Source organism: Pristiophorus japonicus, chromosome 21, assembly GCF_044704955.1.
Source record: "Pristiophorus japonicus isolate sPriJap1 chromosome 21, sPriJap1.hap1, whole genome shotgun sequence".
Lineage (NCBI taxonomy): Eukaryota > Metazoa > Chordata > Chondrichthyes > Pristiophoridae > Pristiophorus > Pristiophorus japonicus.
In genome coordinates this window covers 8,526,421-8,548,691 of record NC_091997.1, presented here as the reverse complement: position 1 = coordinate 8,548,691, position 22,271 = coordinate 8,526,421, and the positions used below count along the sequence as shown (strand labels likewise).

General features: G+C 46.0%; 1 protein-coding gene across 1 annotated transcript in view; it reads left to right on the top strand.

The window, feature by feature from the left end:
* LOC139234053 (alanyl-tRNA editing protein Aarsd1-B-like) overlaps nucleotides 1-22,271 on the top strand; it is a 94,660-nt gene that overhangs the window by 5,314 nt on the left and 67,075 nt on the right. The window contains exons 2-3 of the mRNA XM_070864926.1: nucleotides 15,355-15,468; nucleotides 16,592-16,658. Of these exons, the coding sequence (XP_070721027.1) occupies nucleotides 15,355-15,468; nucleotides 16,592-16,658 (181 nt within the window). The remainder of the gene's footprint in view (nucleotides 1-15,354; nucleotides 15,469-16,591; nucleotides 16,659-22,271) is intronic.

The following is a 22,271-nucleotide window of genomic DNA, read 5'->3' as shown; positions in this document are numbered from 1 at the left end:
ATTATGTAAATATGTTTTGTCTCTTTACTTCTTTTATTTTTGTAGTTTAAGCTTCCATGAATGCTTCTGTTGTATAGTAAATTAACTTTGCGAAGGTTGTCATATGATGTCCTGTACAGTTGTTTGATCCTATTGATCGGTAGTGGGTAAAATGATGGAATCAATTATTAAGGATGTCACAGCAGCGCATTTGGAAAGAGGTGACATGATAGGTCCAAGTCAGCATGGATTTGTGAAAGGCAAATCATGCTTGACAAATCTTCTGGAATTTTTTGAAGATGTTTCCAGTAGAGTGGACAAGCAAAAACCAGTTGATGTGGTGTATTTGGACTTTCAGAAGGCTTTCGACAAGGTCCCACACAAGAGATTAATGTGCAAAGTTAAAGCACATGGGATTGGGGGTAGTGTGCTGACATGGATTGAGAACTGGTTGTCAGACAGGAAGCAAAGAGTAGGAGTTAATGGGTACTTTTCAGAATGGCAGGCAGTGACTAGTGGGGTACCGCAAGGTTCTGTGCTGGGGCCCCAGCTGTTTACATTGTACATTAATGATTTAGACGAGGGGATTAAATGTAGTATCTCCAAATTTGCGGATGACACTAAGTTGGGTGGCAGTGTGAGCTGCGAGGAGGATGCTATGAGGCTGAAGAGTGACTTGGATAGGTTAGGTGAGTGGGCAAATGCATGGCAGGTGAAGTATAATGTGGATAAATGTGAGGTTATCCACTTTGGTGGTTAAAAACAAAGAGACAGACTATTATTTGAATGGTGACAGATTAGGAAAAAGGGAGGTGCAATGAGACCTGGGTGTCATGGTACATCAGTCATTGAGGGTTGGCATGCAGGTACAGCAGGGAGTTAAGAAAGCAAATGGCATGTTGGCCTTCATAGCAAGGGGATTTGAGTACAGGGGCAGGGAGGTGTTGCTACAGTTGTACAGGGCATTGGTGAGGCCACACCTGGAGTATTGTGTACAGTTTTTGTCTCCTAACTTGAGGAAGGACATTCTTGCTATTGAGGGAGTGCAGCGAAGGTTCACCAGACTGATTCCCGGGATGGCGGGACTGACATATCAAGAAAGACTGGATCAACTGGGCTTGTGTTCACCGGAGTTCAGAAGAATGAGAGGGGATCTCATAGAAACGTTTAAAATTCTGATGGGTTTAGACAGGTTAGATGCAGGAAGAATGTTCCCAATGTTGGGGAAGTCCAGAACCAGGGGTCACAGTCTAAGGATAAGGGTAAGCCATTTAGGACCGAGATGAGGAGAAACATCTTCACCCAGAGAGTGGTGAACCTGTGGAATTCTCTACCACAGAAAGTTGTTGAGGCCAATTCACTAAATATATTCAAAAAGGAGTTAGATGTAGTCCTTACTACTAGGGGGATCAAGGGGTATGGCGAGAAAGCAGGAATGGGGTACTGAGGTTGCATGTTCAGCCATGAACTCATTGAATGGCGGTGCAGGCTCGAAGGGCCGAATGGCCTACTCCTGCATCTATTTTCTATGTTTCTATGACTATATCACAAGCCCACACTGTTGTGACCTTGGTCTCTTTATTCAGACTCTGGAGTGAGGAAGCAGCATGGTGAATCACCTTTTATACCTGCTTGCCTTAGGTCTCCCACAGGTGTGCCCCCTGGTGGCAAGTCTTACATTTGGTAAGGTCTACATAAATACATAACAGGGTGCCCCATTTTCGCATAGCCTCTGCAAATATACTGTCTGAAACGGCACTGATGAGGCCGATGATTTCCCCCACAATGCCAACAGGGTGAAATCAGATTCGTGCCCAATGACGGACTTGGAGCAGCTGCAGGTTTCGCAAGCACAGTCGGGTAGGCCCTGCCAGGTGCAGCTCTGCCAACCAACGACACAATCTGGTGCACAGTTCTTGCCTTGGCGTTCTGACTCTGCGAGGATATCTGCTTTGTACTATCGACCGTGATGATCGCAGGATCATCTCGTGGTTTATGCCTATTACAAAGATGTCGTGCAGCATGTCTTCCAACGCAGTTCCAAACTTACACAGCCCAGCGAGACGTCTCAGGTCGGCAACAAATTCCGCCGCGTCCTTGCCCTCAGAACGAACATGCATCTAAAAGTGATATTTCGAGATAATGATGCCTTCTTTAGGTTTGAGATGGTCCTTAATCAGAGCACACAATTCCTCATAGGTCTTTTCCATTGGACGTGCAGGTGAGAGCAGATTCTTTGAGGCCATAGATTTTTGGACCACAAACCGTGAGGAATACCGCCCTGCACCTAACTGCGTCAGCGCCATCATCCATTTTGTTGGCCACCAAGTACTGGTCGAGGCGATCTGTAAATTTCTCACAGTCTTCTCCCTCCACCAGTCGCTCCAGGATGCCAACGGTGCTCATTTTTTTTTGTGCGTGAAAGTTCGTATTGTGATCTGAAGTGCACTGCCTGAAAGGGAGGTGGAAGCAGATTGAATAGTAAATTTCAAAATGGAATTGGATAATCACTTGAAGGTGAAAATTTTACAGTGATGTGGGGAAAGAGCAGGTGTGTGTTGTGTTCAGAATAAATTCACAGGACTATATCGCAAGCTCAAACTGTTCTCACCTTGGTCTCTTAATTCAGACTCTAGAGTGAGGAAGCAGCATGATGAATCACCTTTTATACCTGCTTGCCCCATGGTGCACAGGTGACCTTTAGGTCTCCCACAGGTGTGCCCCCTAGTGGCAAGTCTTACATTTGGGTGAGGTCTACATACATACACAACATCACTCCCTTCCCCAAAGTCTTATTGTGAAAGTTATTTGAAAGTTGAGGCGGATATAAAAGGGGTCGGAGGGTCTAGTAAGGAGGAGGAACTGAGGGAAATCCTTATTAGTCGGGAAATTGTGTTGGGGAAATTGATGGGATTGAAGGCCGATAAATCCCCAGGGCCTAATGGACTGCATCCCAGAGTACTTAAGGAGGTGGCCTTGGAAATAGTGAATGCATTGACAGTCATTTTCCAACATTCCATTGACTCTGGATCAGTTCCTATGAAGTGGCGAGTAGCCAATGTAACCCCACTTTTTAAAAAAGGAGGGAGAGAGAAAACAGGGAATTATAGACCGGTCAGCCTGACATCGGTAGTGGGTAAAATGATGGAATCAATTATTAAGGATGTCATAGCAGTGCATTTGGAAAGAGGTGACATGATAGGTCCAAGTCAGCATGGATTTGTGAAAGGTAAATCATGCTTGACAAATCTTCTGGAATTTTTTGAGGATGTTTCCAGTAGAGTGGACAAGGAAAAACCAGTTGATGTGGTGTATTTGGACTTTCAGAAGGCTTTCGACAAGGTCCCACACAAGAGATTAATGTGCAAAGTTAAAGCACATGGGATTGGGGGTAGTGTGCTGACATGGATTGAGAACTGGTTGTCAGACAGGAAGCAAAGAGTAGGAGTTAATGGGTACTTTTCAGAATGGCAGGCAGTGACTAGTGGGGTACCGCAAGGTTCTGTGCTGGGGCCCCAGCTGTTTACACTGTACATTAATGATTTAGACGAGGGGATTAAATGTAGTATCTCCAAATTTGCGGATGACACTAAGTTGGGTGGCAGTGTGAGCTGCGAGGAGGATGCTATGAGGCTGCAGAGTGACTTGGATAGGTTAGGTGAGTGGACAAATGCATGGCAGATGAAGTATAATGTGGATAAATGTGAGGTTATCCACTTTGGTGGTAAAAACAGAGAGACAGACTATTATCTGAAAATTGACAGATTAGGAAAAGGGGAGGTGCAAAGAGACCTGGGTGTCATGGTACATCAGTCATTGAAGGTTGGCATACAGGTGCAGCAGGCGGTTAAGAAAGCAAATGGCATGTTGGCCTTCATAGCAAGGGGATTTGAGTACAGGGGCAGGGAGGTGTTGCTACAGTTGTACAGGGCATTGGTGAGGCCACACCTGGAGTATTGTGTACAGTTTTGGTCTCCTAACCTGAGGAAGGACATTCTTGCTATTGAGGGAGTGCAGCGAAGGTTCATCAGACTGATTCCCGGGATGGCGGGACTGACATATCAAGAAAGACTGGATCAACTGGGCTTGTATTCACTGGAGTTCAGAAGAATGAGAGGGGACCTCATGGAAACGTTTAAAATTCTGACGGGTTTAGACAGGTTAGATGCAGGAAGAATGTTCCCAATGTTGGGGAAGTCCAGAACCAGGGGACACAGTCTAAGGATAAGGGGTAAGCCATTTAGGACCGAGATGAGGAGGAACTTCTTCACGCAGAGAGTGGTGAACCTGTGGAATTCTCTACCATAGAAAGTTGTTGAGGCCAATTCACTAAATATATTGAAAAAGGAGTTAGATGAAGTCCTTACTACTAGGGGGATCAAGGGGTATGGCGAGAAAGCAGGAATGGGGTACTGAAGTTGCATGTTCAGCCATGAACGCATTGAATGGCGGTGCAGGCTAGAAGGGCCGAATGGCCTATTCCTGCACCTATTTTCTATGTTTCTATCTGGCACCCCGTGCCCCTGGGTTGATCGCCTGGGTTGAAGTCCTGACATGGTGGGTTCATCCTTGTGGTTGACAGTGAAGTTGATCGTGTTAGTGGGTCACTGGAGGCCAGGTCCTTTCACAGTGGTTCCTGATTATCCGTCGTTCGCAGTTTGGTTTTGTCCAACTGCTTTACTTGTTAGCCCGGTACATGGTTTCACAATCAAACGCTCCATTTTCATCACATACACTCCATTCGCCCCCCCTTGGCCAATACGGTGCTCGCAGCCCAACTGGGGCCCTGAACATGGTCTACATCACTTATTCTTATGTCGCGTGGAGGGGCCGTGCACTTATGGTGCATTCTCTGCTGATGACACGTGGAAGGCTCGATTCTGAGTGATTCTGTCTGGTGATTGCGTAACACCCGGATGGCCGGGTCTGTGGGGAGTGTACCATGGCACGCGTGGTGCTAGGTTTGGTGATTTGGGTGCCAACCCTGACGTCTGACAAGCCCAGGATGGCCGCAATGGCCTTGAGACTTTCAGTGGTGGCGGGCAGCCTAGTGGTCCCCATGGACATTGGGCTGTAGCATGGGGGCCCCGGACCGCCGACTGTGTGTAGCCGCCCTGCCTTGCTTTGCAATGTTGGGATGGGTCTATTGTCTCTTTGGTGGATAGGTTGCCACATCCCGTCGAGCAGTTCACCTTTGGCAGGCGGTAACATGGGATCCTGGCTGGTCCAGGTCCTAAGCTGGGGGGCCGGTACGGTTGACCCCTCGCTTTCTAGCACTTCCACGACCGCGAGTGGGTCTGCAGGCTGCGCCATTTCCACCCCGGGGGTGGGCAACGGAGGCCAACTGAGAGCATAGGTGCCGCTCCCTGTGCCTGGCCCATGGCGGATCATGTTACAGTGCACAGACAGTGTTGGACATTCTCCAAACAACGCATCGATAATGGAGCCTCTGCTCTCCCAAGCTTGTGGGATGAACAGCTTTTCTGACTCGAGCACATATTGGGACTCTTTGGTACGTCTCTTTAGTCCCGTGAACGCAGGCTGCTGCTTTGTTTAACTTATTTGATACATGTTCAGTCGTTTGGGGCTCGCCCGTTACTTTTGCTTGCTGCACAACACTCCCGACCCCGTGCGGCAACATCTCACTTGCTACGAATACTTTGTTCGATACATATACAACTGGTTGGGGTTCGCCCGCTACTTTGGCTTGTTGTACGGTACCCCCAACCCCATACAATGGTACATCATTGGCCGCGAAAGACTGCTCGCAAGGGTTACATGGTGCACACAATTTATTTGAGCGTAGTGGGTTCCTGGCCTTCACTGCGGCCGCCTTTACCTTTACCTTTGCCCCAAACCCAGTTGTCTTCCTTGCTGGGCGACACATTCCTCCGTTCCGTTGCGGCGACCTTCTATGGTCTGGACGCTCTCTCGTCCTGTGGTCTGGACGCTCTCTCGTCCTGTGGTCTGGACGCTCTCTCGTCGCGTGGTCTGGACGCTCTCTCGTCCCGTGGTCTAGACGCCTTCTAGTCTCGTGGTCTGCGCGCCCTCTCGTCTGTGTCCGTGATGCTGACTGCCTTGATCTTCCTCCCCAGGTATTTTGCCTCTGGCGTCGGGAAGGTGCATTCGGATCGTTTTGGCCGGTGTCCCACTCCGCAAGGTCGACCTGGAGCCTCTTCCATCGTCGCGCGAGTGTCGCCGGCTTCGGGTGGTGGGTACCGTGTCTGTACCGCTGCTTGGTTGAACTTTACCACCTCGTGGTTGTGCTGAGCGGCCTGTGCCTCGGGGATTCACAAATGGACCTGCACTTCGATGCCTGGTTCAGCTGGAAGTTGGGGTTTGCTCAGCCTTTGGGAAAGGGAGGCCTCGTTCGCCGGAGAAGGTACGCAGAGGTCTTCCCAGTTCCATCGAATCTTCCCCATCCACCTCCTGCCAAGCAGCGTTGGCCCATCACCTGAAACAATCCACAGCGGTAAATCGTGCACCGCTCCCTCATGGGATACTCTTACGTCCGCACTATCAATAACTGGTATCAGTTCCTTGGTGTAGGTATGCAGCTTTTCCTGAATCGGGATCAGCTCAGGTCGCTGTGCTCTGTTGCCCCACAGCCTCTCGAAAGCCTTCTGGCTCATAACTGATTGACTTACCCCCCGTGTCTAGTTCCATGGAGACTGGAGTGCCATTAATTTCAACTTTTAACATTATTGGAGGGCTCTTGGTGCTGAAGGTGTGTATCCCATATACTTCCTCTTCATCCTCAGGTTCAGTTGCCTCTCCTGCTCGTTGATCGTGATCCTCGCTGGATCGGTTGTCCTCTTCTGACTCTGCCACGTGGTGAGTCAGAGATCGTTTGCACATTCGCTGGAGGTACCCCATTGTTTCACAGCCCTTGCACACACAGGGCTTGAATCGACATTGATGAGCTCTATGGCTGCCCCCGCAGCGCCAACATGGCGCTAATGGATTCGCATTCACGCCCCACGGCGGACTCTGAGTCACTCTAAGCCTAAGTCTGGCCTCTGCAATTGGGTGGATCCTGCCCTGTGCCGTTCTGCTTGCTGCAAACATTATTTTGTGCACGGTGCTCGCCGGTGAGCTTCGATTCTGTGAAGATATCTGTTTCGTGTTATCGCTCGTGGATATGAAGGCTTCGGCTATCGTGATGGCCTTGCTCAGATCTAGGGATTCGGCAGACAGCAGTTTGCGAAGAATGACCTCGTGGCCAATTCCAAGCATGAGAAAGTCCTGCAACATTTCCCCCAAGGATCCTGCAAAGTCGCACTGCCCCGTAAGGCGACTTAGGTCAGCGACAAAACTCGCCACGTTCTGTCCCTTGGAGCGACAGTGCCTGTAAAAGCGGTACCTGGCCATCAGGATGCTCTCCTTTGGCTTGAGATGTTCCTTAGCCAGCGTACTCAGCTCTGCACAAGATTTTTCCGTTATTTTGACTGGTGCCAGCAAATTTTTAAGGAGGCCAGATACCGATGACCCACATACGGTGAGGAAAATCGCCCTGCGCTTGGTCATCGTCTCAGCCTTGTCCAATTCGTTGGCCACGAAGTACTGGTTGAGTCGCTCAACGAAGGCTTTCTAATCATCACCCTCAACAAATCTCTCAAGAATACCAACGGCAGCCAATACCGCGTAAAAGTTTGTGATCCGTTACTCGTCGCCAATTTGTTGTGTTCAGAATAAATTCACAGGACTACTCATCAGGGGAGGGCAGCAGCAGCCAAGTTCATGGCACCGTGGCTGGCTCTGCTGCACAGAAGGGTGGGAAAAAGAGTGGGAGAGCTATAGTGATAGGGGACTCTATTGTAAGGGGAATAGATAGGAGTTTCTGCAGCCGCAACCGAGACTCCAGGATGGTATGTTGCCTCCCTGGTGCAAGGGTCAAGGATGTCTCGGAGCGGCTGCAGAGCATTCTGGAGAGGGAGGGTGAACAGCCAGTTGTCGTGGTACATGTAGGTACCAACGATATAGGTAAGAAGCGGGAAGAGGTCCTACAAGCTGAATTTAGGGAGCTAGGAGTTAAATTAAAAAGTAGGACCTCAAAGGTAGTAATCTCTGGATTGCTATCAGTGCCACGTGCTAATCAGAGTAGAGGGAGCAGGATAGTTAGAATAAATACGTGGCTTGAGCAGTGGTGCAAGAGGGAGGGATTCAAGTTCCTGGGACATTGGAACCAGTTCTGGGGGAAGTGGGACCTGTACAAAAGGGACGCTCAGCACTTGGGCAGGACTGGAACTGATGTCCTATGGGTAACATTTGCTAATGCAGTTCAGGAGTGTTTAAACTAATATGGCAGGGGGATGGGAACCTATGCAGCGAGATAGGGCGAAGTAATATGGAGTCAGAAACAGATGGTAGAAAGGTAAAAAGCAATAGTGGAAGGCCGAGTAAACAAAGACAAGAAACAAAAAGGGCCACACTACATCATAATTCTAAAAGGACAAAGGGTGTTAAAAAACAAGCTTGAAGGCTTTGTGTCTTAATGCAAGGAGTATCCGTAATAAGGTGGATGAATTAACTGTGCAAGTAGATGTTAACGGATATGATGTGATTGGGATTACGGAGATGTGGCTCCAGGATGATCAGGGCTGGGAACTCAACATCCAGGGGTATTCAACATTCAGGAAGGATAAAATAAAAGGAAAAGGACGTGGGGTAGCATTGCTGGTTAAAGAGGAGATTAATGCAATAGTTAGGAAGGACATTAGTTTGGATGATGTGGAATCTATATGGGTAGAGCTGCAGAACACCAAAGGGCAAAAAACGTTAGTGGGAGTTGTGTACAGACCTCCAAACAGTAGTAGTGATGTTGGGGAGGGCATCAAACAAGAAATTAGGGGTGCATGCAATAAAGGTGCAGCAGTTATCATGGGTGACTTTAATATGCATATAGATTGGGCTAACCAAACTGGAAGCAGTACGGTGGAGAAGGATTTCCTGGAGTGCATAAGGGATGGTTTTCTAGACCAATATGTCGAGGAACCAACTAGGGGGGAGGCCATCTTAGACTGGGTGTTGTGTAATGAGAGAGGATTAATTAGCAATCTCGTTGTGCGAGGCCCCTTGGGGAAGAGTGACCATAATATGGTGGAGTTCTACATTAGGATGGAGAATGAAACAGTTAATTCAGAGACCATGGTCCAGAACTTAGAGGGGTAACTTTGAAGGTATGACGCGTGAATTGGCTAGGATAGATTAGCGAATGACACTTAAGGGGTTGACAGTGGATGGGCAATGGCAGACATTTAGAGACCGCATGGATGAACCTCAACAATTGTATATCCCTGTCTGGCATAAAAATAAAAAAGGGAAGGTGGCTCAACCATGGCTATCAAGGGAAATCAGGGATAGTATTAAAGCCAAGGAAGTGGCATACAAATTGGCCAGAAATAGCAGTGAACCTGGGGACTGGGAGAAATTTAGAACTCAGCAGAGGAGGACAAAGGGTTTGATTAGGGCAGGGAAAATAGAGTACGAGAGGAAGCTTGCAGGGAACATTAAGACGGACTGCAAAAGTTTCTATAGATATGTAAAGAGAAAAAGGTTAGTAAAGACAAACGTAGGTCCCCTGCAGTCAGAATCAGGGGAAGTCATAATGGGGAACAAATAAATGGCAGATCAATTGAACAAGTACTTTGGTTCGGTCTTCACTAAGGAGGAATCAAACAATCTTCCGGATATAAAAGGGGTCAGAGGGTCTAGTAAGAAGGAGGAACTGAGGGAAATCCTTAATAGTCGGGAAATTGTGTTGGGGAAATTGATGGGATTGAAGGCTGATAAATCCCCAGAGCCTGATGGACTGCATCCCAGAGTACTTAAGGAGATGGCCTTGGAAATAGCGGATGCATTGACAGTCATTTTCCAACATCCCATAGACTCTGGATCAGTTCCTATCGAGTGGAGGGTAGCCAATGTAATCCCACTTTTAAAAAAAGGAGGGAGAGAGAAAACAGGGAATTATAGACCGGTCAGCCTGACATCAGTAGTGGGTAAAATGATGGAATCAATTATTAAGGATGTCATAGCAGCGCATTTCGAAAGAGGTGACATGATAGGTCCAAGTCAGCATGGGTTTGTGAAAGGGAAATTATGCTTGACAAATCTTCTGGAATTTTTTGAGGATGTTTCCAGTTGAGTGGACAAGGGAGAACCAGTTGATGTGGTATATTTGGACTTTCAGAAGGCTTTCGACAAGGTCCCACACAAGAGATTAATGTGCAAAGTTAAAGCACATGGGATTGGGGGTAGTGTGCTGACATGGATTGAGAACTGGTTGTCAGACAGGAAGCAAAGAGTGGGAGTAAATGGGTACTTTTCAGAATGGCAGGCAGTGACTAGTGGGGTACCGCAAGGTTCTGTGCTGGGGCCCCAGCTGTTTACACTGTACATTAATGATTTGGACGAAGGGATTAAATGTAGTATCTCCAAATTTGCGGATGACACTAAGTTGGGTGGCAGTGTGAGCTGCGAGGAGGATGCTATGAGGCTGCAGAGCGACTTGGATAGGTTAGGTGAGTGGGCAAATGCATGGCAGATGAAGTATAATGTGGATAAATGTGAGGTTATCCACTTTGGTGGTAAAAACAGAGAGACAGACTATTATCTGAATGGTGACAGATTAGGAAAAGGGGAGGTGCAACGAGACCTGGGTGTCATGGTACATCAGTCATTGAAGGTTGGCATGCAGGTACAGCAGGCAGTTAAGAAAGCAAATGGCATGTTGGCCTTCATTGCGATGGGATTTGAGTACAGGGACAGGGATGTGTTGCTACAGTTGTACAGGGCCTTGGTCAGGCCACACCTGGAGTATTGTGTACAGTTTTGGTCTCCTAACTTGAGGAAGGACATTCTTGCTATTGAGGGAGTGCAGCGAAGGTTCACCAGACTGATTCCCGGGATGGCGGGACTGACATATCAAGAAAGACTGGATCAACTGGGCTTGTATTCACTGGAGTTCAGAAGAATGAGAGGGGATCTCATAGAAATGTTTAAAATTCTGAAGGGTTTAGACAGATTAGATGCAGGAAGAATGTTCCCAATGTTGGGGAAGTTCAGAACCAGGGGTCACAGTCTAAGGATAAGGGGTAAGCCATTTAGGACCGAGATGAGGAGAAACTTCTTCACCCAAAGAGTGGTGAACCTGTGGAATTCTCTACCACAGAAAGTTGTTGAGGCCAATTCACTAAATATATTCAAAAAGAAGTTAGATGTTGTCCTTACTACTAGGGGGATCAAGGGGTATGGCGAGAAAGCAGGAATGGGGTACTGAGGTTGCATGTTCAGCCATGAACTCATTGAATGGCGGTGCAGGCTCGAAGGGCTGAATGGCCTACTCCTGCATCTATTTTCTATGTTTCTATGACTATATCACAAGCCCACACTGTTGTGACCTTGGTCTCTTTATTCAGACTCTAGAGTGAGGAAGCAGCATGGTGAAACAACTTTTATACCTGCTTGTCTTAGATCTCCCACAGGTATGCCCCCTAGTGGCAAGTCTTACATTTGGGTAAGGTCTACATAAATACATAACAGGATGGGAGTAATTGGATCGCTCTTTCAAAGAGACGGCACTGGTGCGATGGGCAAGTTGGCCTCCTTTGCTGTATCATTCTATTATTCTATGATTTCCCAGCCATCTAACTAACTAAAGGGAGGTGGAGGGATAGACATGTCAATGGGGCTGGAATTCTTCCCATTCAGCTTCAGATAATCTTGCAAGCCAATATTTGGATAGTCCTAACTGGAGAGTCTGCGGGAGTGATACCAGTACTTTGTGGTAGCAAGCTACTTTGCTTTAGCTGGTTAGACCCCATACCAGCTTTGCCCGCATACCAGACACGAGACACCCAAAGCAAGCGCTCTACTCGGAACTCGTCCACGGCAAACGAGCAAAAGGCGGGCAGAGGAAACACTACAAGGACACCCTCAAAGCCTCCCTGATAAAGTGCGACATCCCCACTGACACCTGGGAGTCCCTGGCCATAGACCGCCCTAAGTGGAGGAAGTGCATCCGGGAGGGCGCTGAGCTCCTCGAGTATCGTCACCGAGAGCAGAGATCAAGCGCAGGCAGCGGAAGGAGTGTGCGGCAAACCAGGCTCCCTGCCCAGCCTTTCCCTCAACGACTATCTGTCTGACCTGTGACAGAGACTGCCGTTCTCGTATTGGACTGTACAGCCACCTAAGAACTAAGAGTGGAAGCAAGTCTTCCTCAAATCCAAGGGACTGCCTTTGATGATGATGACCTTCACTTTGGTATTCTTAAAACCTCAACTCCAGCCAACCTGTGTCTAAATTCTCTGAGCTTGAGTAAATAGCGTTTATCGCTACAGGGAGCCAATGTGTATTCCATTTAAGGCCAAAAAAACCCCTCTACTTTGATGGATTTCCGAGTAATTTGGTTTGCAGACTCCTATTCCTATCCAAGGATCTGGTGGACCAATAAAGAAGCTCTCTTTCACTCCGGATTTTCAGTGTTTGTTATGCCTCACCTGCGCTTGCGCACAAAATGCTCCAGAACACACTGGTAAATTGGGAAGTATGCCTCCTTTTTAAGATAAGCTTTTACTCATGTGGTCCATTGCAGATGTGACTTTATAACGTCAAATTGAAGGAGCAACATTGAAGTTTTGTATTGTTTGTGTTAGTTCTTTGATCATATTTTGTCACATGTATTGTATGCAGAATTCAAGATGTACTGAACATTTATTTTGAAAGCCAGTCATTGACCTGGAACATAAAATTTAGAAGTAATTTATTGACGTTCAATTGACCTGAGCAACTTACAACCAAATTCAACTGTGTCAATTTCCAGGGGGAATGCTTGAGTCGTGTTCTTAAATAGCATATTTTCTTCCTGCACTAAATAGTAACTGAACAGTTCTTAGGACTAAAAATTTGCTGACCTTGTGACCGGTTTTTCGGCAATATTTCGCCGTTTTGGGCGAAAATGGCGAAACAGGAAATTTGGAGACGTCTTACACCAGCGCTTTTCAAATACGGCTGGAGTGAGGAACGTCGCCATTCAAGACTCGAAATATCGCTTTCGCCAAAAATTTGGCTCTGAGCGCACCCGTATTTAGGATGAAAAATATTGCCAAGGAAAAAGCTGCATTGCAACCCTTGGATCAGCGGTAAATATGAAGACCTGCAAAAAAGGTAAGTTAAAGTTTTAATATTTTAATTCTTTTGCAGAGATTCGCAAGTTAAGTGTCTTGTGAATGTTTTGTGATTATTTTATTTTTTGTTTTTGTGCAATTTATTTTTAGGTGTTTTTTCCCCCCTCCCTAGGCCCAACTCACAGCAGTATCGGCCTCGGAGTAAAATTGGCGAGGATCGCAGTTTGCGCCACGAAACCTTGTGCAAATTGAAGCTCAAATTTAGTGCCTCATAGCCATAGCGTTGCCATAACGATAACTTGGGTTAAAAAAATGCAATTGTGGCCGAGCACCGAATTTCTAGCCCTATTATGCTACACGCTGTGCATACCGTTTCACATCAAGCTTTAGTAACATCAATAATGCATAGTAACATCAGTAGCCTACCACACCACAAAGGGTTGTTTGGTATGGTGATGTTATCTGCATTGTGCATGCTGACCACTCCATACCACATGGTCATAGTGTTACAGAGCTGCGTCTTTTATAGTCTGATGCCTGACCCCTTGTTTTGCCATTTTAAGGTAATTGTGTCAAAACAATGTTATTGCGCAGTTTTTGTCTTCTTAGAGTTTTGATTAAATTCTGCATAAAATGTGAAACTGGAGGACGTCATGATCTACAATAAAACTATTATAATAAACTTTAGTGCTTACATTGTGAAAATATGTCTATTCATAATTCCAGTTTTATAGCACCCAACTTGCTCTTTTTGTAAGAATCTGTAATTTTTTAACTTTTGGGTTGTTCAATATTAAAGCTAATTAGACTGTTATGCTGCTGGCTCCACAGAGCTGTTTAGCCAGGGAAAACAGATATCTGAGTGTGAGTGCTTGCAAACGTGTGGAGGCCCAGCTGAGGACATACTATTCCTCACAAGGAGGGAAATGAATGAAAGGAATGATAGCAACTCGTATACCTAGTAATGTGCTGTACTATTCTATGATACTGCTTCTATGATATATCTACAATGGTTAACTCAAGAATTACAGACTTGCATATGTGTCAGTTGTGGCTCAGCTGTTAGCTCTCTTGTTTCTGAGTCAGATGGTTATGGGTTCAAGTCAGTCAAATTTAAATTTCTCAACCTCCCGTTTGAATCCTTTAATGGCCTTGTCCCCCCCCTATCTCTGTAACCTCCACCAACAACAATAATGTGGAAAGACTACCCAACGTGCTTTACAGAGATGTAATCAGACTAAAATGGGCACTGAGACAAAGAAGAAAGCAGATACTAGATAGGGTCACCAAAAGCTTGGTGAAAAGTGGGTGTTAAGGAGAAGAGGGGTTTTGAGAGGGAATTCCAGAGTGTGGGGCCGAAATGGTTGAAGAAATGGCCACCAATGGTGGGGAAAACGGGATGCATAAAAGGCCAGAGTCAGAGGAACAAGAGCATTGTAGGCCCAAGGAGGTTATTATTACCAGCCCTACTCCCCCTCACCCCCAACTGCCCAGTCCACAGACTCTAACGTCTTGTGCATCTCCCCCTCCCTTCACCTCATGGTTGGCTGCACTGCTGTTGCCTAGGTCTGGAATTCCCTCCCAGAACCACTCAACATCTCAACCTTCCTTTCCTCCTTTTAAGACCCTCCTTAAAACCCACCTCTTTGACCAAACCCTCTTTGTTTCAGTGTCCATTTTAAAAATAATTATGCCTCTGTGAAGTGCCTCAGAATGTTTTTCTACATTACAAAGATGTCAGATAAATGCAACTTGTTTGTTTTTTTTTCACTTAACGACCTGTTAGAGCAATATTTTGTTAACAAGTTACATGTTCATGATCGGGACTGATCGACGCAATATCAGCGAGCTGACAGTATTCATGCTCCTCCTGGCTCCACAAAAATCATTTAGATAACTTAACTGTTGTTTCCAGACTGGCATCCTGTAGTTAGCCACCATGTCCAATGCCAATGGGTGGAGCATAGGTGATGCATGCTCTGCCCATTTGTACTCCTGGCTTTGTGGGGTAAAAGGTCCGACTATCAAAGTTCACGTACAAAGGGTGAATACACATTTAAAGTAAAGGGATCATTGCCTACTTCTAATTAATCTCACTCCCAACTTTGTTGTTAAGTAACCATCCAAAGCTTCAAACTTCAAAAAATAAACACCTCCCTCTTTATGGTTCTACTTTTAAAAGCTAACCATTTAATGAATTAGAAAAAAACTAACTGCAGTTTGATTCACTTTTGTTTTATTTCTTCAGACAGTCAGCAAAGACACAATGGTTTGACCGTAAGAACTATGTGTATGTTGAGTTCTGTGTAGAAGATAGCAGGGATGTTGATGTTAAAATTGAAAAATTCAGACTGATCTTCAGGTAAGAAACCATTGTGTTTACTGTGACTCATTTATTTTGTAATTATTGATCACTGATACATGTATATTTAAATGCTCATTTGAACTCGCACGGTTCATTGGTGAACAGATAACATATGATACTAAGTTGGCATCAAATGTCCTACTCGCTGTCCTAGTGTGCCTGCTGTCACTGGGAGAGTGGGTGGAAGGATCCAAAGTTAGTAGACAGACCCTTTCAGAGCTGTTCTTTAGTCGGCCTGCCAGCAGATGTGCTTATGTTCACCCACAGATATTTCCTGAAATTCTACCTGGAAGAAAGCTTGAATGTGAATGTTGATTAAGACTAAATATTTTAACTGTAGCCAGATGGCACAGTGTTCTGGAGTTCCAATGTTCTGTGTCATGGAGTAGGAAGACTTATTCTCAGCTCTGTGAATTCTCGATTTCAATCATATCATTGTGAGGTGCTACTCACACAGAGAGAGAAATTTGAAGCTGCTTTGTGCTGCTTTCACTGAGCCATCTATACAGTTGAGGTGGGAAAGGAGTCTGGCATGGGGACACTGATCCTAAATTTCCAAAGATTGTGGTGCAGGGTAGGGAGGGCGAGATAAAAAATATTTGCGCTCATTTTGATTTCTGAGGTGAAACATTTTGCTTCTGTTCGGCATCTGATCCAAGACTCTGGCTATGACCTGAATGAACTCCTTGCAGTTGTGCTTGACTGATGATTAGAAGACTACTAAAGGCAACTTTTTTGGGGGAAATAAAATATGTAGCTTGTAAATGCAATTAATCATTGTAATGTATTTGCTTCATGGGTGCTTGCTTAAGAATTCATAGCAACACATTGCTGTTAAAATTAATTGGTTGATTAGCAAAAAGTTTAACAATCACACTACACATTACCAGTTCATCCACTAGGCTCACAACTGCATACCTCATCATGGATGACATAGATCCAACTGACTGGGGTTTTATTGAGTCTTGTGAACATCACGTGACTGGCTAAGCTACTCACAATGCAACAGCTCCACAAATCTGTGAGCATACTCAAAGGTGCGTACATTACAATTATCTACATATTTATGAGAGAATATGAATTAATATAATTGGCATTTTCTTTATTTTAACTTCAACAGTTGCAAAACAGCAGATGACACAGAACTCTACAATAACATTGAAGTGTATAGCCAAGTGAACCCAAATGTAAGTAGATGTCTTGTGGACAAATGTCAATATTACCTGGACAAATTGATAGTCTAAGGCATGTCCTTTCGGCATGTGTTCAGTGGAAAACCAGGCACTACAATTCTGGGTCATGTCAAATTTATTGTTTTGACTCAATATTTAAATCCAGATCGTTTTAAGTCAATCTCACTGCTGGCCTAGTGATTGAAGTCATTGTCTGGTGTGGTGCTAAGCTACACAAACGGAGGTCCAAATTTAACTCCCGTGCTGAGTTAGTTGGTCTCGAGCCAGACAGCAGGTGAGCTGGTACAATTGACCTTGGTTTCTCTGGCTAAGAAGGAGAAAAATAGCTAGCTTTCCTGCTCTTGTTGCATTCCAATAATCCTTGCTGGAAAGTGCGCATGTGTAGACATCTGGGAATAGCTTTTTAGATTTATATGTTTCTATACTTTGTGCCCATCTGAGTTGTTCATGAGATATTCTCCCTTCATTCTTTCCTCAGCCTCTAACATTCCGAAAGTACTAGGGGACCGAGGGTCTAGTGAGAAGGAAGAACTGAAGGATATCCTTATTAGGCAGGAAATTGTGTTAGGGAAATTGATGGGATTGAAGGCCGATAAATCCCCGGGGCTTGATAGTCTGCATCCCAGAGTACTTAAGGAAGTGGCCCTAGAAATAGTGGATGCGTTGGTGATCATTTTCCAACAGTCTATCGACTCTGGATCAGTTCCTATGGACTGGAGGGTAGCTAATGTAACACCACTTTTTAAAACAGGAGGGAGAGAGAAAAAAGGTAATTATAGACCGGTTAGCCTGACATCAGTAGTGGGGAAAATGTTGGAATCAATTATTAAAGATGAAATAGCAGTGCATTTGGAAAGCAGTGACAGGATCGGTCCAAATCATCATGGATTTATGAAAGGGAAATCATGCTTGACAAATCTTCTAAAGTCAGTGGACAGCTTCAAGTACCTTGGCAGCACCATATCAAGTGATGGGTCCCTGGACAAGGAGGTTGATGCAAGGATCTGTAAAGCCAGCCAGGCACTTGGTCGCTTGCGCACTAAGGTGTTGAGTCACCACCACATCCGACTGTCAACTAAACTGTTGGTGTATAGAGCAGGCGTTCTCTCATCTCTCCTTTATGGATGTGAGACCTGGGCACCCGACAGGCGTCACATCAAATAGTTGGAAGCTTTCCATATGCGCAGTCTCAGATCTATACTCCACATACGCTGGCAAGACCAGGTGTCAAACTTTGACGTTCTGGAGAGAGCACAATCAACTAGCATCGAGGTGATGATCAAACGAGCCCAGTTCCGGTGGGCTGGACATGTCATCCGCATGGATGAGTCAAGGATCCCTCGTCAGCTTCTTCACGGCGAGCTCTGTGAAGGTCGAAGACACCAGGGGCGCCCCCGCAAGTGCTACAAAGATTGCATCAAGGCTAATCTCCAGTACTGTGGCATACGACCAAAGGACCTCGAGAATACAGCAGCTAATAAAATCTCGTGGCGAACCCTCACGAGGACTGCCTGCCAGACCTTCAAAGAAAGCCAATGTCAACGCCTGCGGGACACTAGAGATAAACAACATCAGGTGGCAGTACTGTCAGCATCAGGCCCATCGAACTTCCCTTGTCCGACGTGCAAGAGACTATGTGCATCCAGAATTGGCCTATACAACCACTTGAAGACACATGCCATTGATGATTAGCACATCAACGTCTTTGTTGGATATGACAGACTACCAAGATCATCCACTTTGGGGGCAAAAACACGAAGGTAAAATATTATCTGAATGGCGGCAGATTAGGAAAAGGGGAGGTGCAACGAGACCTGGGTGTCATGGTTCATCAGTCATTGAAAGTTGGCATACAGGTAAAGCAGGCGGTGAAGAAGGCAAATCGTATGTTGGCCTTCATTGCTAGGGGATTTGAATATAGGAGCAGGGAGGTCTTACTGCAGCTGTACAGGGCCTTGGTGAGGCCTCACCTGGAACATTTTCAGTTTTGGTCTCCTAATCTAAGGAAGGACGTTCTTGGATCAAGGGATCAAGAGGTATGGAGAGAAAGCAGGAAAGGGATACTGAGGGAATGATCAGCCATGATCTTATTGAATGGTGGTGCAGGCTCGAAGGGCCGAATGGCCTACTCCTGCACCTATTTTCTATGTTTCTATGTTTCTACACGGAGCAACGCCTTATAAGAACATAAGAAATAGGAACAGGAGTAAGCCATAGAGCCCCTCGAGCCTGCTCCGCTATTCAGTATTATGGCTGATCTGATCATGGACTCAGCTCCACTTTCCCGCCCGCTCCCCATAACCCCTTATCCCCTTATCCCTCAAGAAACTGTCTATTTCTGTCTTAAATTTATTCAATGTCCCAGCTTCCACAGCTCTCCGAGGCAGCAAATTCCACAGATTTACAACACTCTGAGAGAAGAAATTCCTCCTCATCTCTGCTTTAAATGGGCGGCCCCTTATTCTAAGATCATGTCCTCTAGTTCTAGTCTCCCCCATCAGTGAAAACATCCTCTCTTCATGCACCTTGTCAAGCCCCTTTATAATCTTAAATGTTTTGATAAGATCATCTCTCATTCTTCTGAACTCCAATGAGTAGAGGCCCAACCTACTCAACCTTTCCTCATAAGTCAACCCCCTCATCCCCGGAATAAACCGAGTGAACCTTCTCTGAACTGCCTCCAAAGCAAGTATATCCTTTCATAAATATGGAAACCAAAACTGCACGCAGTATTCCAGGTGTAGCCTCACCAATACCATATATAGCTATAGCAAGACTTCCCTGCTTTTATACTCCATCCCCTTTGCAATAAAAGCCAAGATACCATTGGCCTTCCTGATCAGTTGCTGTACCTGCATACTATCCTTTTGTGTTTCATGCACAAGTACCCCCAGGTCCCACTGTACTGCGGCACTTTGCAATCTTTCTCCATTTAAATAATAACTTGCTCTTTGATTTTTTTTCTGCCAAAGTGCATGACCTCACACTTTCCAACATTATACTCCATCTGCCAAATTTTTGCCCACTCACTTAGCCTGTCTATGTCCTTTTGCAGATGTTTTGTGCCCTCCTCACACATTGCTTTTCCTCCCATCTTTGTATTGTCAGCAAACTTGGCTACGTTACACTCAGTCTCTTCTTCCAAGTCGTTAATATAGATTGTAAATAGTTGGGGTCCCAGCACTGATCCCTGCGGCACCCCACTAATCACTGGTTGCCAACCAGAGAATGAATCATTTATTCCGACTCTCTGTTTTCTGTTAGTTAGCCAATCCTCTATCGATGCTAATATATTAGCCCCAACCCCATGAACTTTTATCTTGTGCAGTAACCTTTTATGTGGCACCTTGTCAAATGCCTTCTGGAAGTCTAAATACACCACATCCACTGGTTCCCCTTTATCCACCCTGTTTGTTACATCCCCTAAGAACTCCAGCAAACTTGTCAAACATGACTTCCCCTTCATAAATCCATGCTGACTCTGCCTGACCAAATTTTGCTTTTCCAAATGTCCTGTTACTGCTTCTTTAGTTATCCTTGGCATTTGCTCCTCCGCTCCCCTTGCTCTCCTCCAAATCTCACTGGCCTATATTTTCCCTAAATTTCTGCCTCCACATAAATTTTCCTACCCATAGTCAAGGCCAGCCCTCAACCACATTATCTCCCGTGGTCTCTCAACTCTAATAGTCTCACCATTAAAGCTGTCTTCAACCACTTCTTTCTATCCCTTACCATCCATGTCTGCTCACCTATTAAATCCCGCTACTTTCTGCTTCTGCTCCTGAAAGACTCTCCCCTCTCCCCCCCCCCCCCCCACCGCCCCGAGGAACTCTTGCAGTGATGTCCTGGGGCTGTGATAAATGACCTCCAACCACGACAACCATCTTTCTTTGTGCTAGGTATGACTCCAGCCAGTGGAGAGTTTTTCCCTGATTCCCATTGATTTCTGTTTTACTCGGGCTCGTTAATGCCACACTCAAGTCAAATGCTGCCTTGATGTCAAAGGCAGTCACTCTCACCTCATCTCTGGAATTCAGCTCGTTTGTCCATGTTTGGACCAAGACTGTAATGAGGTCTGGAGCGAAGTGGTTCTGGAACCCACACTGGGCATCAGTGAGCAGGTTATTGGTGAGTAGGTGCCACTTGATAGCACTCTCGACAACAACTTCCATCATTTTGCTGATGATTGAGAATATACTGATGGGGCAGTAATTGGCCAGATTGGATTTGTCCTTTTTTTTTAATGGACAGGACATACCTGGGCAGTTTTTCACATTGTTGGGTAGATGCCAGTATAGTAGCTGTACTGGAACAGCTTGGCTAGAGGCACGGTTAGTCCAGGAGCACAAGTGTTCAGCACGACACCCGGTATGTTGTCGGGGCCCAGAGCCTTTGCTGTATCCAGTGCGCTCAGCTGTTTCTTGATATCATGTTGAGTGAATCGAATTGGCTGAAGACTGGCTTCTGTGATGGTGGGGACCTTAGGAGGAGGCCGATATGGATCATCCACTCGGCACTTCTGGTTGAAGATGGTTGCAAACGCTTCAGCCTTGTTTTTTGCACTCACGTGCTGGGCTCCGCCATCATTGAGGATAGGAAATTCGTGGAGCCTCCTCCTCCCGTTAGTTGTTTAATGATCCACCACCATTCACGACAGGATGTGGCAGGAGTGCCTAGCTTTGATCTGATCCGTTGATTGTGGGATCGCTTAGTCATGCCTATAGTATTCTGATTCTGCTTTTTAGTGTAATGTATGTACATAAGGTCTGCCCACCAACAGAGCGCACTATTGTCGGAGGTCCTAGGATCATAGGTACACTCGTGCTGGGCCCGGTATATAACCTGAACTTCACCGTTGTATCTTCACTTCTGGAAGCCATTAAAGACTGAGCAGGTTACACCTGGTCACTGGCTCACAGTACGGAGTTCATTGTATCATTTCATATACTACAACTGGCGACGAGACAAATATGAACCCACGCCAAAGTATGGCGAGCATCGCATGATCGAGTACTGTTGGAATTCTCGAGAGATTCAATGAAGGAGAGGATTGGGGAGATTTCACGGATCGTCTTGACCAGTACTTCATGGCAAACGACCTAAACAAAGACAAGGATGCAGAGAAGCGTCTGTGGCCCCACGATATGTGCACTCATCAAAAATCTGCTCTCACCCACTCTTCCTACAGAAAAGGATTACAAAAAACAGTGTGCTCTAGTTCGGGAACACTTTAAACCCACAGAAGGAATCCTCATATCCAGATATCTCTTCTATATGCATGTTCATCCAGAAGGCCAGGACGTAGTGGCATTTGTTGTCGACCTGAGACGTCTTGCAGGGCCTTGCAAATTTGGGCCTGCGTTGGAAGACATGCTGCGTGACCTTTTCGTCATCAGGGTCAACCACGAGGCGATCTTAAGTAAGTTGCTGGCTGCGGGGACGCCGGACCTCAGCAAGGTCATCACCATCGCCCGGGCTTGCATGTCCACGCAGAAAAGCACGAAGCAGATATCGCAACAAAACAGGAACTCCACGGCAAGTACTGTGTACAAAATTGTATCAACGGCCGGCAGAGCTGCACATGGCAGGGCCTACTCGACTGTGTCT